At 39.8% G+C, this 15,132-nt stretch overlaps 1 protein-coding gene across 2 annotated transcripts; it reads right to left on the bottom strand.

The window, feature by feature from the left end:
• Positions 1 to 2,835: 2,835 nt before the first annotated feature.
• asb6 (ankyrin repeat and SOCS box containing 6) lies at positions 2,836 to 8,433 on the bottom strand. Of its 2 annotated transcripts, XM_068605387.1 has the most exons (7): positions 8,355 to 8,433; positions 7,539 to 7,684; positions 6,669 to 6,850; positions 5,140 to 5,246; positions 4,927 to 5,035; positions 4,745 to 4,831; positions 2,836 to 4,010 (listed from the first exon to the last, which is right to left on the bottom strand). In XM_068605387.1, exons 2-7 carry the CDS (start codon positions 7,646 to 7,648, stop codon positions 3,289 to 3,291), a joined length of 1,317 nt encoding a protein of 438 aa, XP_068461488.1. In that variant the 5' UTR covers positions 7,649 to 7,684; positions 8,355 to 8,433; the 3' UTR covers positions 2,836 to 3,288. The 2 variants fall into 2 exon arrangements, with proteins under 2 accessions (XP_068461488.1, XP_068461489.1); XM_068605388.1 differs by having other exon boundaries at positions 7,539 to 8,381.
• Between the last annotated feature and the right edge of the window lie 6,699 nt (positions 8,434 to 15,132).

Genomic DNA, 15,132 nt, shown 5'->3' with positions numbered 1-15,132 from the left:
AACGGAACGTGCACAATACATTGATACCCAGGGAGAGTTTGCTTTTATTCGTCTTAACATTAGTAGCCATTCATTTTGGTGCGCTCCATGAAGGCAAGCAGAGCAATAGGACAGGGTACATTTTTTTCAGATGAAGTCACCACATCTGCGGTTATGAACACTGTGCTTCAATGTCTACGCGCCCTTTCTGTCTTTCTTTTCTCTCTCTCCCACTCACATCAGAATCCACGTTTGTCATCGCACCAACAGACACATACAGCTCGTAGATGTATGTGCAAACACATAAATACACTATCTAAAAGGGGAGTGAGTGTGACCCCAACACCCAACCCCCACTGATGCCGGCCATCTCCCTCCAAAGTCCACCCAAACTCCCATGAGGTTTCAGGCAGCAGCTGAGTGCTCAGTGATGTCTGCAATCATCCCGTGTCTAGACGATGTCTACGGGAAGACAAGGAGAGACATACTCTGCAAGAGCTGCGCTCAATAGAAGAAAAGGCCGGGGACAGACCACAATGTCTTTCAGTTGGTGACACAGTGGTGAATGAAAAGGTTAAGGGCAGACTAGGAACTCAGCAAACAACATGAAAAAAACAAAACGAGAAAATATTTTTGAAAAAATATTCCAGTGAATATTAAATCAAAACTCTTATTGTCTAACTGCATACACTGAAAAATGGATTTGCTCTGTAGGTTTTATGCTCATAGCTGCTTTGCAGTACTTGAAAAGAACCAAGTGTCTCAAGTAAAATTTGTTTTGTGGTTTTATCCTTCAACATGTGGTATTAAATGTCCCTGTACTGCATACATTTATTATGTTTTTGTTCATAGTCTGTGCAGCTTCAATAGTCTGTACAGCTGAGGGTGATGATGGAGTCAGGGAGTGGCTAAGACCCAGAATTGGGAATGAAAAGCAACACATACTTAGTAGTCTAACATGGAAACAGATTAGGGAAATAAATAATAACTAATAAAAATACTTTCAAATAAAGAGGGCAACATATCAAGCATGCAGAGTTGGGACTCGGTCATTGTTTTGAACAAAGTCTACACGTCCTACATTTTCAAGTTCTACAAAAGTAATTTGAATTGTATTATTATGTGTATTTATTTGCGAAAACAAGTTTGTTATAACAAGCATGACTCATGAGATCATCAGGTGTGGATAAATTGTTAGTTGATTGGTGATATTAATTTACTTCTTAAATCACATACTTTTTCATTTTTCGGGATTGGAATCAAGTACTTTAAGTCAAAAAGCTCAAGTCCAAGTAAAGTCAGGAGTTAAAGTGCAGGGCCAGTCTTTCTGTTATTTTGTAAAGTCGAGTCTAAAGTAATTTAAATTGGGACTCGAGTCCACAGTTCTTCAAGCATTGTATGTAAGGATTTCATTTCAAAATTCTATTTTGTAATTATTGTGTAAACTTTGTTGACTTTGAAGCATTTAAACAGGTTACCTTGTCAACCAAAGTCTTGAGCTGTTTGCTGCCCTCCAAAAATCATCTTTTTTGTCTTTATAAGTATTAAACTTTCTCGTAGAATATTACCGGGATCATATTTTATGACTGTGAGATGATTGTAAGACAATCTACCACCCAAGCAAAAAAGGCACAGAAGCTCTATGCAACGGCTGAAAGACACACTGGGTTGCAGTGAAAGAAAAGGCTATGAGAGAATGAGCAGGTGTGGTGGGAAAGACCCATGGGCTTCAGGGAGAGAATGGATCAATAACTAATTTCAGTACCGAGCTTCACTCGCACTGTTTTCCAATAAATGCTGGATGGAGGAACTGCCTTAAACCCTCCCCCCACTATCTCTATTCTATCACCTTCCACTAGCAGGGATTGGACTCTCCAGAAGAAGACTGCTTCCCCCACTGTTGTGATTGTTGGTTGGGTGGATTATGTCCCTACAGCTATGTAGTGTATTGTTTAAATGTAATACAACGTTGCCATTTTCATTTCCATGCGTCCTCCATGAGTGCTCCCACAACCACTCCACATATGCCGTCTCTGTAACTTTGTTTTTTTTTTTACGGCTCTGCCTCCTGCAACCCCCTCCCTCCCTCCTTCTCTCTTCCTCATTCGACCAGGGCCAGTGTTGAGGTTTTGTCAAGAGATTGAGACAGACAGGAGAGTGAAGCGTGTGTCATGCAGGGCGGCTGCTGCTGCTGCTGCTGCTGCTGAGGCTCTTCTCCTCAGAGGCTGTGACCTAGATAACCAAGAGGAGCTGGAGCGCTTGCAAGCCTTGGAGCCTCTCCAGCTTCAGCAATGTCAGGAAGGGGTTAGTTGTGTAACACAATGTCCTATTTAGTTTGCTCATCACACACACACATGGAATCAAACACACATGCACTCTATGGTGTTCCTGTACCATCATAGCATGTTTTTCTGAGCCACGGCTCGTTTGTGACCAAAGACGGGATGTGCAGAGGAGGGTTTGTACATGTTGGAGAGCAAAACATGAAGAAAAAAAAAAGAGGACAGGGGTCCCTAAATTCATTTGAATTTAAACATAAGCATTAAGAATGCTTGGCAAAACTTTCCACGCCAGCAGCCACTGCAGCTCCATGATGTCACAGTTAAACCATGTCAAAACATCTACAGGCTTCCTGCCGTGTTGCAGCATTATATTCCTGCTTCATACACTCGAGTGATGCTTGGTGTATGAACACAACCACGAGGTAAATATAGAAACAATTATTTCCTTGCATACAAGTAGCCAGAGAGTTTGAGTCATATTCAGCACTGCACTGCCACTACCTGGTCAGTGTCACGCTGTAACATGTTGACAAACATAAAAGAACGACAAACAGATACTGGATTGAACAAGCTATTAGGATACTGATGGCAAGACACATGCCTGTTTTATTGGTCCAACTTCATATTAAGCAGGGGGGTACCACACAACACTATCACGTTGAGTAGATGAAATATAGATGGAGCCTACTGCACTGGAACAACCTAAATAGGCAGCACTGTGAATAACTAAATCTTTGACCCTGACAGCTGAGGTGCTTTTGAGACACAAGATCAACACTGCCATCTGGTGGCTTTCATGTTGTATTGCACATCCGTTCACACCAATATGACTCACTCGTTCAGGAGTTTAATCATAAGAGTGAGAACTTTTGCAGACATACCTTTTTGTCATAAAGTAAATACACCCACATCTGTTTGTTCATTTGGCACATACAACAACAATAATAAGTAAACAAAGGCCTCAATGGTTTGTTAGTTTTAAGAATCATTTATGGCCAGACATACACATTATTACAGGCCTAAATTGTCAACGCTGGCTATGTTGGGGCTTGAAGCAGTCCCAACCAGGCTTTGGGGTATATGTGTGTTCAGGAAGAATAAAGTCTTTCAGTCTGTCGGGTAATGGCAAGGCTTTGACTCTGTCTGCCAGGGGCCAAGGTTGTAAGTGGCTCCTTATGAATGCCCTACAAAGGCATCGAAGAGCAGGGGGGCTCGCTTCATGCTGTATTACACGGTCATGCAGGTCTACTAGAGCCTGAGCATAGGGGTGAGGGTCCCCACCAGCCACAGGGAGCTCCATCCTGAGAGGCAGATGCAGCATAGGGACATCTACCCTCGCGAAGTCGAGCAACACCTCTGCTTGCTCCAAAAGCTCAGAATTGTAACTTTGATCAGAGCACTGCTGCAGGGCTGTTTGCAGCCGCTGAGAAAGAAGGCTGTAACCTGACCAACAGGATTCGCCGTGATAGGAGCAAACAAAAGAGGCTCCGCTTTGGATTAGGAGCAGAGCCAAAGGGAAGAGCAGGTCAAAGTGCTCCAGGCTTGTCTGTGTCAGGGAGGGCTCGCCATCCTCATTCAGGCAGCAGCTGGGGTCCACACCATGAGCCAGTAGTAGCTGCGTGGTTTTCACGCAGAAGTTACCGATCTCTGCAGCGTCCTCTGTATTAGCCTCAAGAGCCTCCTTCACCAGAAACACCAAAGAGGCCTCAACTGTTTCACCGTCTACAGTAGCAGCATTAACGTCGGCACCTGTAGTGAAGAAAGCATCGCTTAGAACCACATTTACAATCATTACATGGACCTTAGAGTGTATGTACCTCATTGAAATGATCACACCATATATCAGTGACTTGTTTAACAAAAGAGTAATTGTTTAGGTCCTTTATCACAAAGCTACTTCAGAAAGCTGCTTTAAAAAGACTTTGTGGCTTACATTTAAGGGGTATTCCAGCAATTTAGTACTTCCATAAAGTTGGTGGACTTTGAAAGGTTAGGGGGAAAGAAGTGCTAAATCAAAGAAGGTCTCCTGATGTCCTTCTATTCCAAGTCTACAAACAATACATGCAAATTTATTTTTTATTTTATTGCCATCAAATGAAAATAAATGAATACAAAATTTAAAAAAATATTAGTCTTTGTGCCATTTGTCTTTTAATGGACAGTTATATTTGAAATCGTCACAGTCAAGGAACTCATCTTGAAGAAATCAAAATATGTATCAACATTCAAAATCCTTTAAGAAAATTGTCTATAAAACATCTGACTTAAAAAAAAAAAAAGAAAAAAAAAATGATTGGTTTGGCTCCATTTAGTTGTGCGTTAAAAATTGTATTTGCATATTTTAGCCTGAAAACCACTGACAGTTTACTTTGATCTCAAAATTCATACAAGGCCGGTATACATACTGATGTCGTGATTTAACATTGAGAAGGTATTTGAAAGTGGACAAGAAGGAAAAGTGAACAGTGATTTACAGTCAGTACCTCTCTGAAGTAGAAGCTGGATGTTCTCTATGTTGTGCACAGTGAGTCCATCGCTGCTTGCCAATGCATGAAGCAAAGGGGTTTTTCCTTTGGAGTCAAGAGCAAAGCAATCAGTTTTCAGAATGGAGGAATAAGTAGAAGAATTCACATTTTTTTATTTAGGCCGGGTAATTTAAATGTACCATGTTTATCCATTGCATTCACATCAGCACCCAGGTCCAGCAGGGCGAGCAGGCAGGTGAGCCTCTCTGACTCCTCACCGGCAAGATCCAAAGGACTGCTCTCATGGATCTAACAAGTAAAATGTATATCATTGATATGGAACATTGAGAAAACGAAAGAGGGAACCACAAAAACAAGAGAGGACATGAATCCACGTTTGGCAGTTGTCTCACCCTGTCTCTCTTTTCAACACTTGCTCCATGCCCGACCAACAGCCTCACCATGTTTGGCTTGTTCCTCAAAACTGCTATGTGTAGAGGATTGTAGTAAGAGACTGGGTCTGGAGGGTAGACACACATTCACATTAACAAAATTATTTTGTATCACAGACTTGAAATATATCAATCTGATGGATTAAGATTTCTTGAAAATAGTACTGTTTCTTCAATGTATGAAAGGATTTTGTTAATAACCAAGTGTCTGAAATGCAGCATATGTTTTCTCAAGATGTTGTGTGCTCTCTCACCTCTTGCAGTTGGCAGTACTCCAAAATAAAAGCACATAATAAACCTTAAGTAAGTTAATCCTCAATTTGACATGCAACTGAATTGCACCTGACTGAGGTTTCCCAGTGAAACACAAACTGAATGTTACTGAATGCATGCACCTTTAACTGATTCATTTACTGTTAAATGTTTGTCTAAATGTTAAATGTATGCACCTCCCGCCAGGAAAAAATCATTGTATGTGAAAGCATACATGGCAATAAATAGTTCTGTTTCTATTTTATGTAAACATTATAATCGGTGTCCAGATTAAGTTCCACATTTGTGATTAGTAACTATCTAAAATATATATGCTCTTGTTTCAGCAGAGTGCCTGTCAAATAAATAGCACAAGCTATTCTTAAACAGGAAGGAAAAGTATGACAATGACTGAAAAAGAAACTTGCACGCTACAAGAGAGAATTTGTCAGCGTTAACTTTCCAGAGAAAAAGCAGTCAAGAAATGTAAAAGATGAATGAAGCTGCCTCTGCCAGGTTTCCCTAATTATGTCCCTGGGGAAAGAGATTTTTACTCCCACCAGAGGTCACCACAGCAGAGTCTGGCTAAGCACTGGTATGGTAGGTTTTATCACCACTGACAGACATGCTGCTCTTTCCATTGCAATTTGCTGAAGGGACACCTATTCTCTTAAGTGTATATGGATGACAACTCACTCAATTTTCAATATGTCTGTGTGAAAATGGCAGGTCTACTTATGTTTTGAAGTTAAACCTGTCATTAACTGGTCTTAATGATTCCATACGACAATGTGTTGTGCATAGAGCAGAGACTAACAATCACCCATTAAAACTGGAGCGAGATGGACGCTAATTGTAGAGGTCTAGGCATCACAGCAAAAAGATATTTCTATTTGGAAAAAAGTTGTTGTGTTATCACCTCAAAGAGTGTTTGGCTATTACTAAGAAATGATACACCTCCTGCTACAGAAACAAGTCTGAGATATAGATATATTTCTAGATTGCACTGCATCTCATTTGCAAAAATAGTATTTTTGCTTAAAATGATCAACACTCATTGCTCAAATGACAAATTACAAACAGTGCACCGTAAGTCAAGAAGAATAAAGTGGAATAGCCAGAGAAACCAATATTAATGTGTTGGTTTCGCTGGTTGGCTAGTCCTATTTTAGGTGCTTGGTTATTTTAATAAATGTTTGTACTGTGTGTTTACAGCCCACTAACAAATAATTTCTCACCTTCAAAATTTAGATCAGCTCCATAGCGTAGAAGGATTTCAGCTGCATTCACCAGTCCCCGCTCTGCCACCTTAAACAGAGCATAGCTGATGCCTTCTACAAACACGTCGGACTGGGACTCCTGCTCCAGAAGCTCAGCTAGAGAGCCACACACTCCAGACTGATCCTCAGGGCTTCTGACTCTGGGCACAGGAACAGAAAGTGGCACTGTTTCAACCAAACAGTGTTTCTATCATACGTACAGCGGTTATGATACTACAGCCGGAGTACAATAAAGTGTCACAAACAATTGAACATTTAAACATACCTACATTTTCCAGTTGCATGAGAAATTAGGAAAGGTTAGTTTTGTCACTGTCAACGAGGCCATCAAATATACATCACCTCCATCACAAACCAAACTGGTAGCCCTTTAGAATAACTACACACTATTTAGGATTAGTAAAGCATGAGTAAACACTTAATTCAGCATTTATAAAGCATTATTCCAATATGAACACTCATTAGTAATGCATTAGTATGCAATTCATAAACACAGTTCTAAATGTTTCATTCTTCATTAATAAGCTTGACTATTATGTTTAAGTAGTTTCTACTTGTTAGTTTAGGATTAGTTAAATATTTAGTGTAATCTCATCTAAAGTAAGGACTATAAATGTGTTGCATACTAATGAGTTAAAAATGAGTGTTCATGTTGGAGCAATGATTTATAAATGATGAATTAAGTATTTACTCATTATTTGCAAACGCTAAATAGCGTGTAGTTATTATAAAGTGCTTCCAAAAAGCTTCCTAAAATAAATAAAACACTCAAATTTAATTCTGCAAACAAGAAAATAATTATTTAACAATACGGTGGCTTCACTTTACCTGTCTTCGTGACTACCGTCTGCTTCCTCAGGTCCAACAACACACATGACAGCATCTACTAGTGGCTGGTACTCATATATGATCCGACGAAACCCATGGAGGAAAGGCATGGCTCCCTTACTTTTCACAACTCTGAAAAGCCAGAACTTAAAAAATAGTGTACAAGAGAACACAAGTCATATCTCAGGCTTCTCTTCAGATCAACTTGCTTAAAAAAACTTTAAAGGACCGATGGCAAATATTGTATCTATCTATTCTTTTTAAAAAATATATATATTCAAAGTGTATAGGCTGCAATTGAGTGATGTTTACTGGAGTTCTTGTGAGATATGGGTACGTATAAAATAAACCCATGATATGAAGTATCATGGGTTTGAAACACATTGATTGACAAATAAATTGAAGAAAAAAAACAACTGGTGGAATAAAGCATCACATTTTGTATAACATAAAAACGTGTTCCACTGTAGCCTATGAGGGTTAACGTGATGTTGATTTCTGCTGCCAAATGTTTTACAAAAATAGGTGACACTTCACGCTAACTTGCGCTTTGCATATTTTATGATCTTAGTGAATGTATCTTTGTCATTTTGGCTCAAGCAACTAACGTTGAACTTCAAAACGTTCAAAGAAAAAAAAGTTATTGGTCGTATCGTAACGCTCGCGAGCTAACTAGTTAACTTAGCAGGCGCGTGTTTTTACGTCACAGTGGGCACCAGCATAGGTGGCTCAATGCATCGCTCATTTAAATTCTAAACTAGGAATTTAAGTGTTTGAGATAAATTACTTTAACAAGGTAAGTTGTAATACACTCACCCCAGACACTCACGACAGTTGTATCGTTTACAGCAGGAAGCTTCTGTTACGTCAGTTACGCAAGTCCGACAGTGTTTTCATTCCCCTTTACTACGCAGGAGGGTAACGATGGTTCCGCCTGTCGCTCTGTCCTTGAACTGCAGCTAAAATGTCCCTCACAAAACATGTATCCAGTTCAGGTACTCCAAAAGAGATCCACAAATAAATAAACAAGCAAACCAGAGGTTAAGACTTTGATTACAATTTGTTATCTTTGTTTGGCGTTCTTACTGACTAAAGGTGATCAACAAAATATTTTACCAACACTAACAGTTTGATTTTAGTTTTTACATTGTCCATATGGCACATTAGTCCAAAACAGCAGCAATCCGATTTAAAAAAAAAAAAAAAAACTACTTCATTACTGTTACAGCATCTGGTTGTAACCGTTGCCTTTGTCCTGTTTAGCAAACAAACCCCTGCCGTGTCTGGGTTTGGTGACAGATGGCTCGCCCTGAGAGCTGATGAGGTGTGCTCTCTTTCAAGGATAACATTTTTAACACATAACTGTGTTTAATTTTGAACACAGCATATCATAATGACATTGTACATTGGATATTTATTAACTGACTTCAATGAAAAAGCAACATTCAGTGAAAGGGAAAATCAGATAATGCAGTTTCTTTTTACAGCTGTTTTGGTGACCATAATGATAGCGCAAACCAGAGATTCTGTTAAAACGATGTGAATCATTGAATGTTTCAGGATACACACAACTGCAGTTAAAGCAATTGCAGTTGTGTGTACAGTTAGCTGTATGATTGCAGACCAAAAAAATTGTAGATTCAAACCCAGTCTTTAGGTGGCAGCAGTGCATCACATGCCTACACAGGACTCTTGAGTTAGGAATCAGTGGGACACATTACAGCAGATGCATGAGTGCAGCTTTACACATGTATGGAGGCAAACAGAGGCCCTTGTGTAAATGTAAACAGAGATGCACACAGTCCTGGGAGAATTTGTTCGCCATAGTGAGAGCACTTCCTCCTCTCAAGTGGAAAACAGAATGCAGTAATTTAATTAAGGTTTGATTATTCTAATTTTGTGACATTCAGGACAATTATTATTTTTACGTCCAGTCACCCGATCAATAAAGCATTGTTCCCTGAACACATGACAGGCTGCTCAGAATCCCTCTAATGTGGCTAAACGTCTATCTTGCTATTTTCAAAACACGCTCAATTTACTAATACATTTTTGAGCCATGTGCTCATGAATAATCTACTTTACCTCTCCTCTAACAAACCTGCCAGCGATTAGTGCTAAAGACTTTGTGCACACACCTGTCGAGGGTTCCCTGGGTGAAGCGCATAATCTTTTTTTTTACTGAGGTTAATTTGTTCCTTTGCCACCATGTGGTCGCAAGAGCATATTGTTTATTGTCAGACAACAGTAACAGTAGGTGGCAACACACATACAGAGTTTGGCCATGAAAGTGTCTCAGCTGCAGGGCCCCTCTTTCCCGCACTGAGGCTTAGCGTTCATGCAGCTTCTTGAGGAAGTTTAGGAACATCACTACGGTGCAGGGAGTGTCAATGTTGTTCACAAAGCGTTGGATTTCAAGTGCCTGTAGTCATCAAAATGCAAGGTTCGAAACCGCTTCTTCAAAAATCCTCTAAGCCGATGTTCTTTGTATTCTCCCTGGGGTAAAAGAAGGAAATGCTCAAGTTAACATGACCTGAAATACCGAGCAGGTGTTTGTTGGTCCTCTGTTAAAGCTTAACAGTCAGCCCCAAAAATGTACATATTTACTCAAAAACATTTAATAAACTCTCTCAATACTATATGTGACAAAATAACTCACAGGGATAGATATCGAAGAGGAACGCTGAGAGTTAACAGCAAATCTTTGACAATTTAAAAAAATTTGTGCTGTGTGTCATTTTCTATCCATCTAATTTGGAGTTGGATCGGTAGGAAGGAGCCAAAGAGGATAAAAATAGAGAAGATAACTGCCGTTTCCTTCCTACACCGCGTACGAGTAAATTGTCTCTTTATCAAATTTAGGCTCCATTTATCAATACAAAGAACGGTATCGGAATTACTTTGTTGGCCACAAATCGTTGGCAATAGATTGAGCCTCTCTTGAAACAAGGCCATCATTTATCTGGTTCACATTTCTTCCCGAGGTGAGAGGGAGCGGGACACAATAAGACTTTTATTTGTTCCCTGGGTGATAAATGTAACCCCCTCGAACCTCTGATTACCAGATTACCGCGAGTAAAATAAGAATCTATTAAACATTTAGACCTGTTGCCCTTCGAGATCCCCTCTATTTCTATCACACAGTGCTGTCAGGGGAGCTGGAGGCATGGTGGGTCTCCCAACACTGAGAAGATTTACACAGCTACAAAGTATTCTAGGCTATATGCACAGATATCTACCATAGTTTGTCCCAAAGGGGGCTGATGTATAAAGGAGAAGTTCATTACCATGGATACAAAGTACTTTTAAGACGTAATAAAAGAGAACACACAGAGAAAAATCAGCACAAGCTGAGGTAAAAGGTGATTGAATAGCAGTGGTGAAGGTGAAACTGGAGGCAGTGAAATTATAATAAAGTTGCATAGCATTGTGGTTTGGTTTCCCTCAGTTCCATACGGAGAGCTGGGATTATCAGACCAGCAAGTCTGTGGGCCTAATATCCTTTTGTGCTGGCAGCATATTGCAGAGTGAAGATTGTGAATGGAAATAATCATCTATTTAAAGGTCAGAGGAAGTTATAAGCACACTCAAAGTAGAATATGACACATTCTGACTGATAAGACAAAAACTGTCTGGTTAAGGAAGAATGAGGAGAGTTCACCTTGTCCCATTTATGCTATCATGATTGCTCAACTGTCAATCAAATATAATCTGCACGTTTGTGTTCAACAACAAGGAAAGTCTTTGCTCTGATTAACATACTTTAAGAGTAACAGAATACTGCATTACAGTCACTGTAGCCTGATAGCTTTGTAATATTCATCTTTTAAGTATTTCAGAACAGCAATATGTCGAAACCATCATAAATTGCATCACATTAAACCAACAATAAGTTGACTGAGAGCATGTAGGGAAACAGAAACCACGGGCAGAATGGATCTTCAAGTATTTACTCTTATTTTTATCTCTTTGGTTTGATATTTCTGCTTCTGTAGCTTACAGTCAGTTTCTTGAGCTTTTTAACAATTCCATGAAATACTTTGACATTTCCAGGAAGTTTCTACTCCCAGGTAAGCATTCACGTGGCACATAAAACCACACACATAAAACAAATTGAACACTTCAGTTATTGTACAAACAAGATATGACGTGTTAATTAGTGAGCGGCAAGATTTAGTAACGATTGGACAGAGCCAGACTTGTTGTTTTTGTGCTAAGCAAGCTAACTGGCAGCTGTCTATAGCTTCATATTCAGTGGACAGATATTAGAGTTGTATAATTGTATTAATCTAACTATTCCCCCTTTATTTAAAAAAAAGGGTCAATACCGGATTAAAATAAACACAGTTTTTGTATCATTCTATTGGTTTATAAAATTGTTTTAGTATTGTTATAGAAAGTGGCTAACGTTGCTTTCAGTAGAGTTTAGGCAGCAAAATAAAGGACAAATCATGTGGGAGTAGACAAGTGACTTACAGCACTGCGGGCTACAGGAAGGTCACCCTTTGCCATCCCTCTGGGCATCAGTCTTGAAAACAGAGTGACGGCCCTAGAGAGGCTGATAAGTAAATACAGTTTTAATGGGCTGTGAATGGCTAGTGGTAATCTGCGCGGGCGGCGAGTGGGCAAGGCGCAGAGGGCGGCAGGGCATTCTGCAGCGGTTATTATTAATGCTATCATACATCAGATAGGCCAGGTGAGAACAATGAAAGGTAGTGATGAATTTGGGCCTCCTGTCTACCAACTGACTGGAGGACAAGGTACTGAGGCTGGTTAAGGTCGTAGATGAAGTATACCACCCCAACAGGAGACACAGGGGACGATTCATCATTGAGGATAGGATGGTATATTCCCCGGGGACCTACAGGACTGAAGGTCATGGGGGGACAATGGGAAAGTTAAAAAATACAGCTTGTCGTTTGTTTCTTTTCACCTATATGGTATTCTTAGTTTATGTATATCTCACTACCACATTTACCAGGAATTGTATATAATATTGTTTTTCAGAAAACATTTGCTCTTGCAGGAAAATACACTTTTAAAAAGTCAAATCTGACTTCTTCTTCCAATGTTTGAAAGTGGAAATGCAGTGTGTTTGACCGTCTGACATTTCGGTGTTAGGTCTATTTTCAAGGTATGAATGCTTCCAGATGTTTTTCAAGACATCAAAGACTTGATAGCTTTCCTCAGACATCGAAGTCGTCGACCTGCCCTTGTCAAGGTCTGCGCATCTAAACAGTGGGCGTCAAGACACAATCGCTTGTGTTTATGCCGCCGAGATTTCTCCTTAAATATCGATTAGAACCGCTCTGGCTGTTTTTAAAACTTTCATTTTTTTCCCAATCTAATGGGACTTTTTTTATCTTCAGGAGGGGGATAGATGGTGTGTGAGTTTTTACAGCAGCCAAGGAAATGGACTTAGCATGTGTAGGATTTCAGCTACTTCTTTTTAATGACTTGCAGCTACATAGGCGATGTAACCCGAGCCATTCTGGCTCTGTCTGGTGCTCTCTCGGATTTCCAGCTGTTGAAGGGACCGCAGTATAGTATGAGATTGAAGGGATTTGTTTGAGTGTTCGGCTATAGACGGGCTACTTTTGGACAGCTACCAGCCTTTGTGTGAGTGATGTTCCAGCTCAACCATTACAGCTCGGGAAGTGACTGCTCTACATCAACACTTTTGTCCCCTCCACCTCTAATGCTTCTAGCAGCTGTGGATTAGTTTCCACGATCAAATTGCACACATTTAGGAGGAAGCAAAAGCTTGGCTCCTTAAGGAGCAAATGGAATTTGAAGTCACGAAAGGATGGCTTAAATAAGGACAGATGTAGTGGCTGTAACTATGATTTAGTGTTTAAAGGGGTTTCAAACCTGCTGTTACTTTCAAAAACATCTTCACAACAAGTAAAGGAAGTCACATTCACACGCTATTTGTGTGAATGTAAGTAGTGCTTCAAGTGATTTCCTTTCTTTGTGCCTTTTTAGTTATAACTGCTGCATAGAGTCAAAGTATAGGTTGTGATGCCACATCTTGAATAGCTGATGTACTTTAGTTTAGCTTTTCAGTTGTGATGAGTTTTCAGCCAGGCCTGTCAGCTTTGTGCATGTAACTAAAAGATATAAAATGTGTGTTTTATATACATAGCCATCACCACAAAAAGTATTATTTCATTGTATACATTATTTTAGTTTTAAAATGGTTAGGTTATTATTTGTTGCCTTTAGTGTGTAGATAATGTGTGATTGATAAACATGAAATCTTCCTTTGTAAAATTATACTTACATTAATTACATCCCAGAACAGCATGAGCTTCTTTCCCACTATCAAAGTACAAACCAACAGAATGTTAGGTTCCCATTTACAGTGATCACAGCATGACAGATAAGCAACGCTATGAAACAAACACTAATGAAAAGAATGATTAGACTGGTGGGTGACTCATCGGATATTTCCGTATTTAGCGTTCATGGATCTTTATTTATCTTTCCTTCACAACACCATCTGGCCTGCCCAGAAAAAAACTGGCTCACGGTTTAATCAATTACCAGATTGCAGTAATAAACCATATTTCATTTCATTTTCCCATCTGAGGTTGTTTTAATTCTGAAAAATCCAACAGAGGTAACAATTACATTGTGGAGTTGCAGCAAATTCTTTTAAACATGACCACTTTACTAGATACAGTCATGTACGAAGCTGCAACAAAGTTTGCTGATAGCAGTATGCTATTAACCATATTGCATGTTTTGTGGATGATGTTACCTAAAAGAGATTGTAATGTTCAGAGTTTGCTGAAACATTTGATACACATTCAAGAGGCATGCTGGAATAGAGCATCCTCTCTTCAATAGGAAAACATATGGAAAATAAAAGGAATTAAGAATTCAAAATGCAACAAGGACACTAGAAACTCACCGTGGAGCACAGCCATGAGTGATGGATCTCTCTCAAGCAAATGACATGGCAGAGTCAAGGTGTAATTGGTAACATGCTTTCATCAAATTGGAGATTTTATTGCTGTAAATCTCTTTAATCACTGCTTTCTAATTGGATCTTTCATGGTGCCCCACAGTGTTACGTTTCCATTGCCTTCTGTCCTCCTGCACACCTGAGCAGCTCTGTTCAGTTCACTCCGCTGCCACACGGGGTCACTAGTGCATGCAGAGTGGCGCAATCATGCAATCAATTGGACATGTTCGATACCAACTTTTGAAGTCTCTTTTTGTCCTCAGAGGGCGACAGTGTTGGTGGGAAAGTGTAAGGCATTTCGTATAAGGAAGATGATATATGACTTTGGTAAAACACGTCCTTTCTGAAGAAGAACTGTCCTTAGGGGATGCTTTTTTGGGTTGAATGTGAATTAAGTTGGTCAATAGTGATGAATACAAATACGCGTGTGTATTCTCACCACTACCTGTGAAGAATGCTGTGCTGCTGGAGCGCCACACGCCTCTCCATGTGTGCCTGTGCCAGATATTGTGACCGTTCTCTCTTCTCTCTCGACGCGCATTGGACGGCTGACTGTGCGTAAGCTCCACTGAAACTGTAGCCTTTTGCCTGTCTACATAACCATCGTAAGATGAAGGCTTGAAA

The sequence above is a fragment of the Clinocottus analis genome, unplaced genomic scaffold (assembly GCF_023055335.1).
Source record: "Clinocottus analis isolate CAN_PGR_092001 unplaced genomic scaffold, fCliAna1.0.p SCAF_7, whole genome shotgun sequence".
Classification (NCBI taxonomy): Eukaryota; Metazoa; Chordata; class Actinopteri; order Perciformes; family Cottidae; genus Clinocottus; species Clinocottus analis.
Note: the sequence above shows the minus strand (reverse complement) of the source record. Positions and strands in the feature narration are given on the sequence as shown.

Bases quoted from the DNA above. Each gene is read 5' to 3' on its own strand.
- asb6 (XM_068605387.1), bottom strand. From the start codon at position 7,648: ATGCCTTTCCTCCATGGGTTTCGTCGGATCATATATGAGTACCAGCCA. The intron at 5,247-6,668 runs GTGAGAAATTAT...TCTACCCTCCAG, and splicing joins AGCTGATCTAAATTTTGAAG to ACCCAGTCTCTTACTACAAT. The intron at 5,036-5,139 runs GTGAGACAACTG...TTTACTTGTTAG, and splicing joins GTGTTGAAAAGAGAGACAGG to ATCCATGAGAGCAGTCCTTT.